Source organism: Betta splendens, chromosome 22 (genome assembly GCF_900634795.4).
Source record: "Betta splendens chromosome 22, fBetSpl5.4, whole genome shotgun sequence".
Taxonomy (NCBI): domain Eukaryota; kingdom Metazoa; phylum Chordata; class Actinopteri; order Anabantiformes; family Osphronemidae; genus Betta; species Betta splendens.
In genome coordinates this window covers 1,497,124-1,514,930 of record NC_040900.2, presented here as the reverse complement: position 1 = coordinate 1,514,930, position 17,807 = coordinate 1,497,124, and the positions used below count along the sequence as shown (strand labels likewise).

Genomic DNA, 17,807 nt, shown 5'->3' with positions numbered 1-17,807 from the left:
TCTAACCTCTTATCAGGCTTTATCTACATGTGAGCAGGTCTGTACTGGGGCTAAGCCAAGCAGACCAATCAGGCTAAACTGGACCCATTTTGCCAGTTGGTAATGTATCAACCTCCTATGGGTTCAACCAGAGTTCGTGTTATTAATATTACAGACCTTTCATGCTCTCAAATCACACAGAGATCAAAAGGGCTTTGTGAGCTCTGCCACCATCAGCCAATTACAGCTGCTCTGCTGTACGCACGACCACACTGAGCACTTCAGTGAAGACCTGCTCCCACCTTGTCTGCAGCTAATCATTCAGCTTTTTGCTACCGCTTTGTAATCCACACCCTCAACGTTGCATAACAGGAATCCTACAAGTGACCTTGAACTGCTCAAGCTGATTACCGAAGCTTTAACAGTGGGATCAGCTCAGGTCCCACACACATTCAGTCAGATACAGTCACAGGTTGAACTGAACTGAACCGTCAGTGGTTTTCCTAGGAACCGTGCAGGGTCACTGCATGCTGAAACTGGACTCGGCTGTGATGATGTAAATCCTTCTGATGCCAGTGATATTATATTCCGCTACATTGAGGTAATGAGTCATGCTGAGGCCCATCCATACTTGTATTTATTCATTTCCATCACATGACATTTACAGTCTCCGTTGAGGCTTCAATTCCTCCTGAGCTGATAAACCTACAGTCATAGTGCTACTGAAAGGCACTTTTATGGATCACACCCAAGCATCAGCGCTGCTCACCACGTTCTCCAGCAAACAGGACGTTCTATTATTGCACATGGAACTACTGAAGAGAGACATTCACTAAACAGAAAACAAACCCGCTGCTCCAGCTCTTAAAGCGGACTCGGAACAAAACTATGTACATTCAATGTGGCTGTAGCACAACTACTCATTAATAACAGCCTTAAAAATGAAGCAGAACAGTTGCCTCCAAGTTAAGGGATAAAGACAGTGGCGCCACCTACTGGTGACTGAATCAACAGAAAAATCTGTTAATTAAAACATGAAAATGCAACAAAGCAGAACCTTTAAACAGATTAGATGACAATGTCCCTGACAAATAAATACTGCTTTAGAATATGCACAGATTCATGCTGACGATTATCTAAGGACACGTTAATTATTATTATTATTATTATTATTATTATTATAGTACAGCAGTTCTTTGTAGTTTCCTTTTACAGCCATAGAAGTGGAGCTGAACCTTCACTATAACCAAATAGGCCCATGTTGGCATCACTGGTGTTGTTGCTCGTTATGTTCTACACGTTGAAGCGTCCCAGTCTACTGGTGAACTTATCCCTGTCAATGTTCTTGTGTTCTGGTACGTGCTTGTAGGTGCAGTCCTGCCTCGTGCAGCCTGTGGTCCTCCAGAAGAAGCACTCCTTCTTGTAGCTACAACAACAGGTACATTTAGAATGGAAAGGGGTTGTAAAGCTAATTGTGAAGTCTAAAAATGAAGTGTAAAGTGTAAAATAAGTGTATTTTAAATCATTTGATAGGACGTGTGCTCTTACCTAAGTGCGGTGTGGGTTTTACTGGGGTACCGCACTGACAGAGGAGACCCCTCAAGCACCATCCCCTGAAGACGAAACGCACAGGTAACGTCTGGGCTTGTCATTACTTTACTCCCAGATAAACTACAAACTACGAGATAAACTACTTACAGACTCATACAAGCTGCCAAGATGCAAATATGTTCAAATTAATCTGATTTCCCCCCTTCAAAGTAACCTAACCCATCACTGGTGCAGCCATTTGGTTTTAGCAGTTGCACTTAAATTAGGATAATCATGCATCACGTGCAATGAATGTGTTTTAAATGACTAATAAAACACGCAGCCGAAGGTCCTTAGAGGTAAACACACATACATTGAAACTTTGGATAGCTCTGTCACAGTCCTCCTTCCTCGTGTAGTTCACAAAGGCACACTGGTGTTCCAGCAGCATCTTGATGCTGTAGACTACCCCAACTCTGAAATAGAGAAGAAGAAACGTGTGAGAACAACATCTGGACATCATATCCCTGCGGACACATCAATTTAAAAAAATGAACAATGGTCAAAAACTGAAATAGCAAATACACAAAAAAAAAACTGAGAAAATGGCTAAAAACATCTCCTTAGATTTAAACTGTAATCCATAGTCACGGTTTACCTGCTGAACAGCTCGTGAAGTGTTGCATAGGTGACAGTAGGAGCCAAGGACCCAACCCAGATGGAAATGAGGTCCCTTTATGCAAAACAGCAAGCAAATATTATACATACACTGTACACTGTAAAACAATTATTGGACCTGATGTTTTCGACCACTCTGTGCTCCACTGACGGTCACAGTAGAAATCACTAGCTCCTAATGACTGAACTCACGCTTTGACTGAACTCCTGGACAGAGGAGGAGTCGGCGACTGGGATTTTGATCTGCTTTGGCTCAAAGCTTCGCACTCTTTCACCTGCTGCGCCCTCGAACGGCTCGTCTGCTGGACCATCCACTCTCCCTCTACCTCGTCTGTGTCCTGCTCCACAGGTTGTTTTGTGGGGGCGCTGCTGGCAGCTACAAAAGCTACAGTCAAACACTCATCTTCACAGCTTTGTCAGATCTTTTCTTTGCATGTACCTGGAGGACTTCTAGAAAACAGCGCTTCCACGGCGTGCTCCAAGGTGGCGTGTGTCTTCAGGGCCTCCAGGCTCTCCTCCCTGCTGAAGCCCATTTCCTGAAAAGACATAAATATTCATTATTATCAAAGCAGAATACCAAAGACTTCATTAGAATCAGACTTTAATGATGGAGGAACCACACACTGCCTTCATTACTTTAGATGCTTTCAGTGTCAAGTGGTGTTTTATAACTTGAAATCCTTCAGTCTGTTGCACGTTTTCCTACCATCAGATGCAACATCTGTGCTCGTTTCAGCTCTTGCTTGGCTTCAGCACTTGAACTGTCCAGTTTCAAAACCTCCGTGTAGACCAGCGATGCCTCATAGTATTTCTGGAGAGGAGTCACAAACAGTCAAGGATCGCACTACTCGCACATTTCTGGGCTTATACCTGAACCCAGGACTGTGAGAATGAGATCCAGGAGTGTGTGTTCACCTTGAGTCCACAGAGAGCTTTTCCTTTTCTAAATAAACCTTTTGTCCAGCCTGGCTCCATGCAGAGAGTGAGGTCGGCATCCCTGAGGGCATTCTCATACTGCTGCATCCTTTCGTAGCAGAGGGACCGATTTCCAAACAACCTGAAACGGAGTAAACAGAATTTATTGGGTGAAAACTCACTGCTGCTTAAAGAAGGTCTGAAGTCAGTGAGGCCACTTTTCTTACTTAAACTCCTTTGGGTTGAATTTAATGGCGTCTGTGAAGCATTTCACTGCGATCTCATACTGTCCTGAGGCTGCGAAGCGGTTTCCTGCAGCTGGAGGAGGAGGAGGCATGATCACGTTTGCTGTAGGTCAGAGTCTCTATGAAAACGTTGATGGAGGACGTCACTCACCAGCGAGGTCTCGGCTTCGTTTGGCACATTCCTCATTAGTGGGATCCAGTGTTTTCTGCAACTATTAGTGGCAGCGTGTGTCAAAGTGTACATTACACCAGGTGTCAGAATCCGCCAACATTTTCTGACCCTTTCTTCAAACTGTTTTCAACATGCTCACCTCCTCGTTTTTGGTTTCATTTTTCTTTTCAACGTCCATATTCCCTGTAGTTTTTGGCTTTTCCTCTTTGTGTTGCTGATTTTTTTTCTTTTTTTGCTCTTTTACTGGTGTCTGGTTAAACGTCTCCTCAGACACCAATTTAGGGGTAGAATCATAGGAATTATTTACACCAGTCTCCTGTGGATGATGGAGGCTGCTTTATTGTTTTAAATTAGGATGAAGAATCAACACTAAAGCTTGTTGTAATCTGAGTAGACCGCAGTTGTTATAGTAGCATAAAGCCCATTAAGTTGTAAATCTCTAGTCACACCTAGTTTAGTAACAGTAGGAAATAAGCAAAAAGCAGTCAAACAATGTTTGTGGAGCACATTAAAACTTTTCCACATACCTTTGGCTCCACATCTTTCTTATTCGGTTTCTCGGTTTCTTCTTTACTATTAGAACAACTCTCATCACCTCCAACAGCTTGTGGTACATTCTGTGTTTTACTTAATTCATCTACATTAGTTTCAATTATAGGATTTTCTACTTGATTTTCTGAAGTCTCTGTCTTCTCCTGATCTTTCTCCTGAAATAAAAATCAATAGTTAAATTACATTTTATTTATACAATTACATTGTATTTGTTGTCATTCAGAGCAACACTTACAGGTAAATTCTCTTTAATTGCATTTTCCTTTTCCAGTCGCTTCCTTTCTTTTTTACGCTGCAACAAAAAAAAAAGGACAATCTTACATAAGCCATGATTAAAAAAACTACAGAATTTATTTGACAATGATTTAACACTGACCATTTTTTTACGCTTGTTTCTCTCCGTTTTCCCTTTACGTCGTTCCTCTTCTGCAATTAATTCTTTGGCATGTCGATCAGCCTCCTGAAGGAAAAAAATGAATTAAAAACAGTGATTTCAATTTATTATTCAAAATTTACAGTTCAGTCGGGACGTTATACATGTTTGAAATTTGTAATAAATAACTAATAGGGAAAGTGTTTGTGTAGAATCAAGTCTGTCACCTCATCTGTGAGTTGCCTTATACGTGGATGTGGGTTTAAAGGACTGTATGCAGCCCTGCTAGGATAAAAATAATCGTCGTCATCATCATCATCGCTGTCATCATCATCAGAATAGAAGAAATCCTCCTGCAGTCTGGCACCATAGTTCCTTAAGTAACTGAAACCTGTAGACAAAGTAAGAAAAATTAGTTAAAAGTTAGTAAAAAAAATATATAATCAGGTGAAATCAGTTTTCCATATGTACAGACAGAAAAACAACATCCCCAACAGCAGGAATTATGTCCAAAACACTCTTTCACTCTGAGCTCACTTCTGTCTCCTTCTTCTGGTTTGATACATCAAATCTTTTTTGAGATTTGAGAAACCTGCTAAACCTGAAGTAGCTTTCAGTAAACGTCTCACCTAAAACATCCAGAAAGGGCCGTGAAGGATAACGTCCATTTATCAGGTCTGCAAAAGATTCCTGAGGGAAAAAAGTTCTGGAAATTAACCTCTATCCATCAATAGAGGGCTGCAACAAAAAAACTATAAAACTATTTAGCCTCATGCTGAAGGTGACGCCTAATAACATGGTTAAAGTCACAGTCCGCTTCATTGTCAATACAGCTCTATGTTCTAGATGAAGCGTACCAAATTTCTGTTACTCTCAAACCCACACAAATGTTGTACAACAAAAAAAAATGTAAAGAAATGTAAAGGCACTCCAAGCATAAAGGACAGACCTTTAGACATATGAGACAATGAAGTGTCTTTTTAGCTTAGCTTGTGAAGTGAGATGTACGTATGCACATGTATGTTCTTTTCTGTAGGAATCTACCCTCGTATGTTTATTTCATGAAAGTAAATGACCCTTTCTGCAGATGACATGTATTATATTACAAACATAGCATTACTGATGCACTGATGGTGCAGCAGGTAAATGGATCTAACGTCCTAATGTGATGACAGGTGGTTGATCTATGGTCATACATTACTTCATAGGTTTATGGCGGTTTTGTTAATAGTCTGCAGGTAACAGCAGCTGGTGGCTCTGAACAGTGCCTCTTCATTTGGGGACAGTTTGGATTTAAAGTCCTGGAGCGTGTGGGTCCCGACCTCTGACGTCGGTGACGTCAGAGGTCACGTCACCGCAGCCACGTTACACCTTCAGGCCCGGGGTTGAATCATACTCACGTGCGTCTGCGTGACGCTGGACTGTTCTCGAATTCTGGGCATCGGCGCGTCACCTGGAAGGAGGAGATGCGTTCACGTACAAACGCAGCAGACAGGGCGTTTTAACGCTCCGCGGCTGCAGCTGAGGACGTTAATAGTTCTGCTAAGCGTCACAGCGGCTAACTGCCGTAGCATTAGCTAAAAGCCGGTCAACTTCTCAAGAAATGAAACTCAGACAGGAAGGAGACAAATAATGACGAGCTGCCTTACGTCTCACGATGTCCTTCTGTTTGGACATACTGTCAGCTCAGTTCTGCCGACGGCCGCCGTCTGCTTCACGTCTGATATTGTTGTATAGTCGTTTTAAAGGCGGATGTGGCCGCGTTGCGTTGTTTTCGTCTTAGTTTCTGGAGCTTTGCTGCCCTGCGCGTAATCTCTCAGGGTTTTCCTCGATTCTCCACCAATCGCACACAGTCAGCGTTCTGATTTACAGACTCGGCTGTCAATCATCTTGAAGTAGGCGGGGGTTGACGTCAACGCCTGCCTGAGGGGTGATCTGAGGCCAGGCAAACAGTCACTTAGATTTACTTTAGTTTTCATTGAACATGTTCAGTTAAACAAATCTGAAAGTGAACCTGGACTTAATACTGGACATTCCTGAGATTGTTCTGTGAGAGTTAGTTAAACATAAAATGTACTGCTTTATTTTTTATGTCTTTTATGTTTTAATATGTGTTTTATGGTTTATGTTTTAATGTGTGGTCTCTTGCAGTGCAGGAGAAACGTGGACCTAGATCCACCCTATCTATGACACATGATTGCTCCCCTGCTGCATTTTCACTTTCCTTTCTTGCTAAACTGGAAAATCATTTCATCGTTTTTTGTTCTATATTTCCCAGTTCTAAAGTAATTGGAGACATTCATGAACACACAGGAAAGATAATATATAAATAGAATAAAGATAAACATGCTGACTTTCCTAAATGAAATTCTGTTTTAAGTTAGAATGTGTTAATACCTTATTTGTGTTTAATGAAATGATAGTTTATATAGAATAGGAATCATGTGAGCAAAAATGAACCCTAACCCAGAATAGATGCATTGATTCCTGGACCCTGTGAGTGTTTATTGTGTTGGGGAGTCAACAATTATCAACACAATCAAAATGACTAATAGTGCCAAAAAGGGAAACAGTGGACATGATGTCTTTAATGAATATATTTGATTTCATTAACTGATAAATGAGGCATCAGTAGAACAAGAGCAGGTTAACAGTAAAGTCAGTTAAGAAATAAGCAACATTATGAACCCAATCACCATCTTTGTTTCTAACGTCTCTGATCCACTGTCACAGAGACATTTAATGATAAAATACTAAATTGTTCTCAGAGCCCAGGGCAGATCAGTATTCATCAAACCTCTCTGGATTCTCAGGAAGCTGCTGTTTGTCTCCTCCTCTCACACTGGTCAGATCTTCAGACAGGATCAGTTCTGGATGAGCAGTGTTTGGATCCAGAACCACAGGAGTGTAGGAGACCACGTCCTTCATCCTGTTCCAGATGTTGAAGCTCAGGTTGCCCAGATGTTTGGCCTGGTCTATCAGAGCTCCTGAGGGCAGCTGTGGATCCTCCAGCAGGGGGCGCTGCTGGACTCTTTCCACTGCAGCCTTGTAGTTGAGCAGGAAGGAGACGTCTTCAGCTCTCAGCTCCTCCTCTGTGGCTCTGACTGTGTCTGACAGAGCTGCTATGTCTCTGCTCAGAGCCTCCATCTTGTCCTTCATCCTCTGAGTCTTTTGCTCCTCTTCCTCCCTCAGTGCAGCCATCCTGGCCTCCTCTTCCTCTTCTAGAAAGCGATGAAGCTTCTTAAACTGCTCCTTAATCTGCGTCTCTGTGTGTCGGTTCTGGACCTCAATAAAAAAAAATAAAGGAAAATAAAAATAATAGGGAAAGCAAATAAAAAGCATGGATGTTGATCGTGCACATCAACAAACCAGAATCAGTGCACACACCACGAAGGTGTGATGCAAAGAGCCCACGATCCTCAAGTTGCTTCTGCCTTTTAACCCCTTTCTCTGGCTCTGGTGCAATGTCTCTCTGCAGCAATGGAATTGTTTGTGCCACCTTATCTCGCTGTGAGTGAGAATGTTTGCTTTCTCACTTCTGCATCGTCATGTCTTGTTATCCAAAGGAAGGAACGCCGAGCTTCCAAGACAAGATGCATTGGCTTTAACAGCCTTGGGTCTGGTGGGGAGTCAGATAGGATGGAGCCAGGGTCCGGGTGTAAAAGACAAACATATATCATAAATTATTAGTCAGTCAAATTGAACATCAGATGTTTAGACTTGATGTACGACAGCACAAGAGATTAGTTGTTTGTGTAGGAATGTTCAGTTTAGTATTGTACCTAACCAGCACATGATGACTGCGTTGGATAAGAAATAGCACAAAGGCACAATTTTTCCATTACAGTTTTATTGTCTGATCAAACTTCCCTTTAATTTGTTGGCTTATTAAACTGCTCCTTAATCTGCGTCTCTGTGTGTCGGGTCTGGACCTTAATGTGTTTTACTGTCTGATCAAACTCCTCTTTCACTTTCTGAAACAGCTCCAGTTTGTCCTTTAAGGTGTTCAGAGATCTCTTCAGATTCTCTCTTTGATCGTCTGCAGCTTCATCGATGGGTCTGAATCTGTGGTCGGTGTGTTTTTCTGAATCTCTGCAGACGACACAAACTGGCTGCTGATGGTCCAGACAGAAGAGTCTGAGTTTCTCTTGGTGCAGACTGCAGAGAGTCTCTGAAGATCTCTGAGCTCTGTCCTGTAAGAAGGACTCACACAGGTTCCTTAACACCAGGTTTAAAGGTGAATCTTCCCCTGAAGATCTTTTCTTAAAGACTGGACACTCACATGTTGGTTTCTCTTTCCATCACGTCTTCAGACAGTGTGGTGGAAATTTCCCATAAAGAAGCAGATGAGAGAGAGTTGTCCTTTTGTGCGATTTATTGAAATAATTAAGAAAATAAAAATAATGGGGAAAGCAAATAAAAAAAAAAAGAAAACCAGCTGGGGAGATCAGTGCACACACCACGGAGGTGTGATGCAAAGAGACCACGATCCTTAAGTTGCTTCTGCCTTTTAACCTTTCTCCCTGGACCTGGTGGAATCTCCTTATCACACTGTGGGTGAAGATGTTCACATTACACAGGGAATAAACAAGGCTACAGCCTTGGGTCTGGTGAGGCATCAGACAGAAAGGAGCCAGAGCCCAGGGTTAAAAGGCAGACTCAGGCCATGAACAATCGATCACCTTGAGAGGGAGATAGATTGTCTGTCTGAGAATGTTCAGTTCTGGGTCTAATCAACAAGTACAGAATGCATGGTCGCTATACAGAGTCAGAAATGAACACAAGAAGCATTAAAGTACAATTTTTCCATTACAACAGCTTCTACAGAAGCTGTGGCTACACATGAGAACAACAGGTTCTGTACAGACGTCCTGACAGACTGGACAGCAGAGATCCTCCTCTGATCTGGAAGCCATTTAGTGTCTGAGTGAAGCTGGAACCAAACAAAGTCCAATCAGTCATGGCTCCTCTTCCTCCTCATTTACTTTCACTGAGCCATGTTAGAGTCAAACTGACCATCAGTCTGTGGAGCGTCAGCAGCTTGAAGCAGCAGCGGTGGAGTTTCCCAATTTTCTCTCATGGAGCTGGACTCACTTAATTAGCAACAAATCATGGATTGGATTTTTTGCAATTCCTTCAATTGATACAGCACCAGGTAACAATAGAGGTCGTTTCAAGGCTCTCTGTTGAAACATACATCGCTGCATAGAGTTCTGTAGAAAACCCAAGAAAATTCCACTGAGCAGCACCAGAAGACAGGGAGGAAGAGTCCTGCAGCAGAACCAGGCTCATCTGCCTCCAGTGGTTGGATCAGGGAGAGAAAGAACAACACAGGTTAATGGAACCAGGTTCCAGTGGTTTTGCTGTGTCCTAAAGTTAAGGGACTAAATGTAAAAACTGAACCATGATCTTAGTGCAGAATATGAAGCCAGTAGAATATTTATATAAACAATATAGAAACATATTGTAGCTCCTGTGTTCAGGTCAGAGTCAACATGAAGGAGGCCTGAGGTTTAATACAACCCAGTTCACCTTTGACTCTGATCCTCCTACACCTGCTGAAACACAGGCATATTTTATTTTCATGATGATGGTTCACTCCTCATTGAACCGCCGCCTTAACGTGGTGGAGGAGTTTGTGTGCCCGAAAGACCCCGGGAGTTATGTTGTCGGGGGCTAAATGCCCCTGGTAGGGTCTCCCAAGGCAAACAGGTCCTGGGCGACGCACCAGACTAAGAGCGGTTCACAAACCCCATATGAAAGGCAGACGACCAAGGCCAGAGACGTCGGCCAGGTCCCTGGAGCCAGGCCCAGGGTTGGGGCTCGCATGCGGGCGCCGGCACAGCCCGAAGGAGCGACGTGGGACCATCCTCAAGTGGATCCACCATCCGCAGGAGGAACCGTAGGGGGCCAATGCAAAGTGGATTGGTCAGCAGTCGAAGGCGGGAGCCTAGGAGACCCAATCCCTGGATAACCAATCTGGCTATTGGGACATGGAATGTTTCATCACTGGGGGGAAAGGAGCCTGAGCTTGTGCAGGAGGTTGAGCGGCTAGAAATAGTCGGGCTCACCTCCACACACAGGCTAAGCTCTGGAACCCAACTCCTTGAGAGGGGCTGGACCCTCTTCTACTCTGGAGTTGCCTGCGGTGAAAGGCGGCGGGCTGGTGTGGGCTTGCTCATAGCTCCCCAGCTTAGTTGCCATGTGTTGGAGTTTTCCCCGGTGGACGAGAGGGTCGCTTCCCTGCACCTTCTGGTGGGGGATAGGTCACTCACTGTCGTTTGTGCTTACGGCCAAACGGTAGTGTGGATTACCCGGCGTTCTTGGGGTCTCTGGAGGGAGTGTTGGAAAGCGCTCCAACTGGGGACCCAATCGTTCTTCTGGGAGATTTTAATCCCCACGTGCGTAACAACAGTGATACCTGATGTGAACCCGAATAGTGTTATGTTATTGGACTTCTGTGCTAGGCACAGTTTAGCCATAACAAACACCATGTTTGAACATAAGGGTGTCCATCGGTTCACATGGCACCAGGACACCCTAGGCCGGAGGTCGATGATAGACTTTGTAGTCGTTTCACCTGACCTTCGGCCATATGTTTTGGACACTCGGGTGAAGAGAGGGGCTGAGCTGTCAACTGATCACCACCTGGTGGTGAGTAGGATCCGCTGGCAGAGAAGGAGGCTGGAACGACTTGGCAGGCCCAAACGTATTGTGAGGCTCTGTTGGCAATGCCTGGCTGAACCCTCTGTCAGACGGACCTTCAACTCACACCTCCGGGAGAGCTTCGACCAGATTCCGAGGGAGGTTGGAGACATAGAGTCCGAGTGGACCATGTTCTCCATCTCCATCTGGCGGGTACCGGCAGGCCAAGCGTACTGCAGCCCGTGCCGTTGCGGAGGCAAAAATTCGGGCCTGGGAGGAGTTCGGGGAGGCCATGGAGGAGAACTATCGCTCGGCCTAAAAGAGATTCTGGTAAACTGTTCGGCCCCTCAGGAGGGGGACGCAGTTCTTTACCAACTCTGCTTTTAGTGGAGGTGGGGAGCTGTTGACCTCAACTGGGGATGTTATTGGACAGCGGAAGCAGTACTTTGAGGATCTCTTCAACCCCTTCGACATGCCTTCTGCTGAAGAAGCAGAGGCAGGGGACTCAGAGGTGGACTCACCCATCACCCAGGTCACGGAGGTAGTTAGTAAGCTCCTCGGGGGAGGAGCAGCGGGGGTGGATGAGATCCCTCCTGAGTACCTCAAGTCTCTGGATGTTGTGGTGCTGTCTTGGGTGACACGCCTCTGCAACATCGCATGGACGAGGGGGACAGTTCCTCTGGACTGGACAACCGGGGTAGTTGTCCCTCTTCACAAAAAGGGGGACAGGAGAGTGTGTTCCAACTATAGGGGGATCACACTTCTCAGCCTCCCTGGGAAAGTCTATATGAAGAATTGGGTCGATAGTCGAACCTCGGATACACGAGGAACAATGTGGTTTTCGGCCTGGTCGTGGAACGCTGGACCAGCTTTCCAGCTTTATACCCTCAGCAGGGTGCTTGAGGGTTTGTGGGAGTTTGCCCAACCAGTCTACATGTGTTATGTGGATCTGTAAAGGGATTCGACCGCGTCCCTCGTGACATCCTGTGGGGGGTGCTCCGGGAGTATGGAGTCCAAGGCTCTCTGTACAACCGGAGCAGGAGCTTGGTTCACATTGCCAGCAGTAAGTCAGACTGTTCCCGGTGCATGTTGGACTTCGGCAGGGCTGCCCTTTGTCACCGGTTCCGTTCGTTATTTTTATGGACAGAATTTCTAGGCGCAGCCAGGGGCCGGAGGGGGTCTGGCTTGGGGACCACAGGATAGCATCTCTGCTTTTTGCAGAGAGAGAGTTCCTGCCCCAAGTGGAGGAGTTCAAGTATCTTGGGGTCTTGTTCACGAGGGAGGGAAGGAAGGAGCGTGAGTTTGACAGACGGATCGGTGCGGCGGCTGCAGTAATGCGGTCGGTGTATCCGTCCGTCGTGGTGAAGAAGAAGAAGAGCCAAAAGGCAAAGCTCTCAATTTACCGGGCAATCTACGTTCCTACCCTCACCTATGGTCATGAGCTTTGGGTCATGACCGAAAGGGCAAGGTCACAGATACAAGCAGCTGAAATTAGCTTCCTCCGCAGGGTGGCTGGTGTGGTGGAAATTTTCCATAAAGAAGTAGATGAGAGAGAGTTGTCCTTTTTGTGCGATTTATTGAAATAATAAAGAAAATAAAAATAATGGGGAAAGCAAATAAAAAGCATGGATGTTGATCGTGCACATCAACAAACCAAAAACCAGCTGGGGAGATCAGTGCACACACCACGAAGGTGTGATGCAAAGAGCCCACGATCCTAAAGTTGCTTCTGCCTTTTAGCTTCTCTGTCCGACTAAGGTGGAATGTCTTTCTAACCCAATCAAATTACATGCACCATCTCCTCCCTGTCGCAGTGTGTGTGAAGATTTTTACTTTCCCACACCTGCATTGCTGACGTCCAACTATCTGTGAGAAAGGAGCACCAAGTCTCAACAGACAGAGACACAACTCCCCGACCTTGGGTTTGGGAGCTAGAGTTGAGAGTCTATCAGGCAGAGACAACCATTGAACAATCTAGGTGAAATGTTAAATGCATACAGTAAGACAAAACATAAGATATTAATTGCAGAACATAAGTCATAAATCGTATAATAACTGCATAGAAATGCATAGAAATAAGGAAGACACATAAAAATAAGGAAGAGACAATTTTTCCCATAACACTGGGCACTCCCTCAGAGATAAGGTGAGGAGCTCTGTCACCCGGGAGGAGCTCGGAGTAGAGTCGCTGCCCCTCCACATCGAGAGGAGCCAGTTGAGGTGGCTCGGGCATCTGGTTCGGATGCCTCCTGGACGCCTCCCTGGGGAGGTGTTCCGGGCATATTCCACCGGTAGGAGGCCCCGAGGTAGACCCAGGACTCGCTGGAGAGACTATGTCTTTCTGCCTGCCTGGGAACGTCTTGGGGTCTCACCGGAAGAGCTGGAGGAAGTGTCCAGGGAGAAGGAAGTTTGGAACTGTCTGCTCAGACTGCTGCCCCCGCGACCTGGCACCGGATAAGCAGATGAAAATGGATGGATGGATGATGGTTCAACATCATATTTTGTTTCAAGCTGTAAATCTAAAGTTAATCTCACATACCAAAGCAGACTTACCGTTGTTTATATTACAAAAAAAGCGAAGAGTTGGATCTACAGTAGGGATCATACCAATGTAGCTTTCATACAGTATAAATTGTTACAATTCTAGTGGAATATAAGACTAATGTGTTCATGTATAAAGCCAGGAACAAATTATTACCTGCTGGAATTCAAAAACTGTTTAAAGAAAGAGATGGGGATTTTTTATAAGGCGTATAAAACTATGGAATAAATTAGGTGAGGACATAATAAATAGTATTAGAATTGATGTGTTTAAGCATAAATATAAAGGCATGTGTTGATCAAGATATAAGCAAGAACAGGCTCATGATTAACAGCTTCATTTACTGGGTTCACTGTGTGTGTGTGTGTGTGTGTGTGTGTGTGTGTGTGTGTGTGTGTGTGTGTGTGTGTGTGTGTGTGTGTGTGTGTGTGTGTGTGTGTGTGTGTGTGTGTGTGTGTGTTGGTCGTTAAGCTCTTTGTGACTCAGCTCCATGAGCATTGATTCTAATGAAGACACCTCACACATATAATACAGACACAAAGTACAGATTCTTAAAATGCTGCTGTTTCAGAGACGTGAACAGAGGAGGTCCTGGGTGGATCAGGACTCCAAACATCTGTGACCCCTAATTGTGACACTGTAGACACTTCATGGTTAAAGATTAACAGAGCGGTATTAGAAATGATGAAAGGTTTTTGCATGTTTAAGGTATATGTTTATTAATGTTCAGAAGTTTGTCTAGAACAACAGCTGATGTGTGTAGTGTCAGACAGAAGCACCGTTTTTACAAAGACAGTAAGTGTTCTCTTCCAACTAAGAACTAGTTCTGACGAATAAAATACTAATAATAAAATACCTGATAAAATATCAGGTATTTTATTATTTAGGTTTGTTTTTACATAAATTGATAATAGAAAAAAAGTCAATACAATATATCACAAACCTAAGTAACAAAATAGCTGATATTTTCCATTTAAGAAAATTGATAATAAAAAAAGGCAATACAATATTCCAATACAGTCAATTATCCATTTTTTCCGCTTATTGCCATATGCAGGGTCGCGGGGGTGCTGGAGCCTAACCCAGCTGGCTATGGGCGAGAGGCAGGGTACACCCTTGACAGGTCGTCAGTCCATCGCAGGGCAACACACAGACAGACAACCATTCACACACACACACCTATGGGCAATGGAGAGAGTCCAATCAACCTAATGCACGTCTTTGGACTGTGGGAGGAAGCCGGAGAACCCGGAGAGAACCCACGCAAACATGGGGAGAACGTGCAAACTCCACACAGAAAGGCATCAGGGCCGCCTCCGGGAATCGAACCCAGAACCTTCTCGCTGTGAGGCAACGGTGCACCGCACCACTGTGCCACCCTACAGTCAATAAGTTAAAAAAGTTAAAACATAATACTGATATAAAACAAAGCTTTGTACTAACGAGGCATCAGTAGAACAGGAGCAGTGAAGAAATAAACAAGTTTATGAATCTAATCATCATCTTTGTCTCTAACGTTTCTGATCACTGTCACAGAGACCTTCACTGGTAAAATACTCAGTGTATCCCAAGTGCTAAAGAGTGGAAACAGTCTCTCAGTGAAAGTGTGTGTGAAGGTTTGTATGTGTGTGTTAGTATCAGGATCAGAGAAAGACAGTTTTCCTCTGTTCCAGTCCAGATTCACTCGGATCCTCTGGAACTTCTGCTGCTCTGGAAGATCAGTGAGTGGAGCTGGTGGTGACTGTGCTGAGAATTTACCATGAAGAAACCCTATTCCCCATAATCCAGGCCATAAGTCTCCCTCCCTCTGGACAAATTCTGGTAACACACCCAGTGCCCAATAGGAACTGTCTCCAACCTCCACATCCCAGCTGTGAGTCCCTGAGTTAAAACCCTCAGAGCCCAGGACAGAGGGGTAATCAAACCTCTCTGGATTCTCAGGAAGCTGCTGTTTGTCTCCTCCTCTCACACTGGTCAGATCTTCAGACAGGATCAGTTCTGGATGAGCAGTGTTTGGATCCAGAACCACAGGAGTGTAGGAGACCACGTCCTTCATCCTGTTCCAGATGTTGAAGCTCAGGTTGCCCAGATGTTTGGCCTGGTCTATCAGAGCTCCTGAGGGCAGCTGTGGATCCTCCAGCAGGGGGCGCTGCTGGACTCTTTCCACTGCAGCCTTGTAGTTGAGCAGGAAGGAGACGTCTTCAGCTCTCAGCTCCTCCTCTGTGGCTCTGACTGTGTCTGACAGAGCTGCTATGTCTCTGCTCAGAGCCTCCATCTTGTCCTTCATCCTCTGAGTCTTCTGCTCCTCTTCCTCCCTCAGTGCAGCCATCCTGGCCTCCTCTTCCTTTTTTAGAAAGCGGTGAAGCTTCTTAAACTGCTCCTTAATCTGCGTCTCTGTGTGTCGGGTCTGGACCTCAATGTGTTTTACTGTCTGATCAAACTTCTCTTTCATTTTTTCATAGACCTTTAACTTCTCCTTTAATGGTTCCAGAGTTTCCTGAAGCTTTTTCTTGTGTTGTTGTGCAGCTTCGTCGATGGGTCTGAATCTGTGGTCGATGTGTGATTCTGAATGCAGACAGACGAGACAAACTGGCTGCTGATGGTCCAGACAGAAGAGTCTGAGTTTCTCTTGGTGCAGACTGCAGAGAGTCTCTGAAGATCTCTGAGCTCTGTCCTGTAAGAAGGACTCACACAGGTTCCTTAACACCAGGTTTAAAGGAGGTTCTTCTCTTGAAGATCTTCTCTTACAGACTGGACACTCTTGTGTTAGTTTCTTATTCCACCACGTCTTGAGACAGTCTCTACAGAAGCTGTGGCTACAGGACAGAACAACAGGTTCTGTAAAGACATCCTGACAGACTGGACAGCAGAGATCCTCCTCTGATCTGGAAGCCATTTAGTGTCTGAGTGAAGCTGAAACCAAACAAAGTCCAGTCAGTCATGGCTCCTCTTCCTCCTCATTTACTTTCACTTTGAGTCGTGTTAGAGTCAAACTCACCTTCAGTCTGTGGAGCGTCAGCAGCTTGAAGCAACAGGTGGAGTTTCCACTTTTCTCTCCTGGAGCTTGACTCACTCACAGAAAGGTGGTGAATTTGTCTGAATATCAATCTCTTCGTTTGGTCTTCAGTTAGTGTCGAACTGCAACAAACTGTTTCTTGCTTTGACTTATGGCAAAACAGGTAAAACAAGTTAGTCACATGAAGGTGGAGCTTCATAACTGAAGGTTTACAGCAGAAGGAGCAGTTTAAACTGAGACTTATTTTAAGTTTTACTACATTTAATTAGCAACGAATTATGGATCAGGGATTTTTTGCAATTCCTTCAATTGATACAGCACCAGGTAACAATAGAGGTCGTTTCAAGGCTCTCTGTTGAAACATACATCGCTGCATAGAGTTATGTAGAAAACCCAACAAATCCCACTGAGCAGCACCAGAATACAGGGAGGAAGAGTCCTGCAGCAGAACCAGGCTCATCTGCCTCCAGTGGTTGGATGAGGGAGAGAAAGAACAACACAGGTTAATGGAACCAGGTTCCAGTGGTTCTGCTGTGTCTTAAAGTTAAGGGACTAAATGTAAAAACTGAACCATGTTCTTAGTGCAGAATGTGAAGCCAGTAGAATATTTATAAAAACAATATAGAAACATATTGTAGCTCCTGTGTTCAGGTCAGAGTCAACATGAAGGAGGCCTGAGGTTTAATACAACCCAGTTCACCTTTGACTCGGATCCTCCTGCACCTACTGAACCACAGTCATGTTTTATTTTCATGATAATGGTTCAACATCATATCTTGTTTCAAGCTGTGAATCTCAAGTTTATCTCGCATACCAAAGCAGACTTCAACCATTGTTTATATTACAAAAAGAGCGATAAGAGTTGGATATACAGTAGGGATCATACCAATGTAGCTTTCATGCAGTCTAAATTTTTACAATTTTTTGATTTAGTGGAATATAAGACTGCTGGGATCATGTATAAAGCCAGGAACAAATTATTACCTGCTGGAATTCAAAAGGGATGTGTCGATCAAGATATAAGCAAGAACAGGCGCATGATAGAGAATAGATAGAGGCGCATGTTCTAGAAAGAACATTGTGGGAGTGGTGAATGAATATTAACACTCTGTAATAATTCTTTACCATAATACTTTATGTGATGTGTGTAAATACTCTAT

The 17,807-nt window shown here is 44.5% G+C and overlaps 3 protein-coding genes and 1 long non-coding RNA gene across 4 annotated transcripts; 1 reads left to right on the top strand and 3 right to left on the bottom strand.

Moving 5' to 3' along the window:
- Positions 1 to 594: 594 nt before the first annotated feature.
- On the bottom strand, positions 595 to 6,287 carry si:dkey-33c12.4 (uncharacterized protein LOC560112 homolog). Its single transcript, XM_029138220.3, has 18 exons — positions 6,094 to 6,287; positions 5,845 to 5,897; positions 5,074 to 5,134; positions 4,672 to 4,835; positions 4,448 to 4,531; positions 4,307 to 4,363; positions 4,047 to 4,226; positions 3,659 to 3,835; positions 3,499 to 3,559; positions 3,330 to 3,420; positions 3,103 to 3,244; positions 2,894 to 2,998; positions 2,627 to 2,723; positions 2,380 to 2,563; positions 2,168 to 2,242; positions 1,883 to 1,985; positions 1,528 to 1,592; positions 595 to 1,405 (listed from the first exon to the last, which is right to left on the bottom strand). Exons 1-18 carry the CDS (start codon positions 6,119 to 6,121, stop codon positions 1,273 to 1,275), a joined length of 1,860 nt encoding a protein of 619 aa, XP_028994053.1. The 5' UTR covers positions 6,122 to 6,287; the 3' UTR covers positions 595 to 1,272.
- Positions 1,347 to 4,837, top strand: LOC114848072 (uncharacterized). Its single transcript, XR_003784345.3, has 2 exons — positions 1,347 to 1,417; positions 1,513 to 4,837. It is a non-coding gene; the product is annotated as an uncharacterized LOC114848072 (long non-coding RNA).
- A 699-nt stretch (positions 6,288 to 6,986) lies between the features above and the next one.
- LOC114848069 (E3 ubiquitin-protein ligase TRIM35-like) lies at positions 6,987 to 8,983 on the bottom strand. Its single transcript, XM_029138233.3, has 2 exons — positions 8,377 to 8,983; positions 6,987 to 7,729 (listed from the first exon to the last, which is right to left on the bottom strand). Exon 2 carries the CDS (start codon positions 7,643 to 7,645, stop codon positions 7,226 to 7,228), a length of 420 nt encoding a protein of 139 aa, XP_028994066.2. The 5' UTR covers positions 7,646 to 7,729; positions 8,377 to 8,983; the 3' UTR covers positions 6,987 to 7,225.
- A 5,325-nt stretch (positions 8,984 to 14,308) lies between these two features.
- On the bottom strand, positions 14,309 to 16,812 carry LOC114848061 (E3 ubiquitin-protein ligase TRIM39-like). Its single transcript, XM_029138221.3, has 2 exons — positions 16,630 to 16,812; positions 14,309 to 16,544 (listed from the first exon to the last, which is right to left on the bottom strand). Exon 2 carries the CDS (start codon positions 16,525 to 16,527, stop codon positions 15,124 to 15,126), a length of 1,404 nt encoding a protein of 467 aa, XP_028994054.1. The 5' UTR covers positions 16,528 to 16,544; positions 16,630 to 16,812; the 3' UTR covers positions 14,309 to 15,123.
- Between the last annotated feature and the right edge of the window lie 995 nt (positions 16,813 to 17,807).

Excerpts from the sequence above, each read along its gene's own strand:
- si:dkey-33c12.4 (XM_029138220.3), bottom strand. The coding sequence starts at position 6,121 with ATGTCCAAACAGAAGGACATCGTGAGAC. Across the intron at positions 4,532-4,671 it reads TAAGGCAACTCACAGATGAG|GAGGCTGATCGACATGCCAA; the intron begins GTGACAGACTTG and ends TTTTTCCTTCAG. Across the intron at positions 3,560-3,658 it reads ATGAAACCAAAAACGAGGAG|TTGCAGAAAACACTGGATCC; the intron begins GTGAGCATGTTG and ends TGCCACTAATAG.
- LOC114848069 (XM_029138233.3), bottom strand. The coding sequence starts at position 7,645 with ATGGCTGCACTGAGGGAGGAAGAGGAGCAAAAGACTCAGAGGATGAAG.
- LOC114848061 (XM_029138221.3), bottom strand. The coding sequence starts at position 16,527 with ATGGCTTCCAGATCAGAGGAGGATCTCTGCTGTCCAGTCTGTCAGGAT.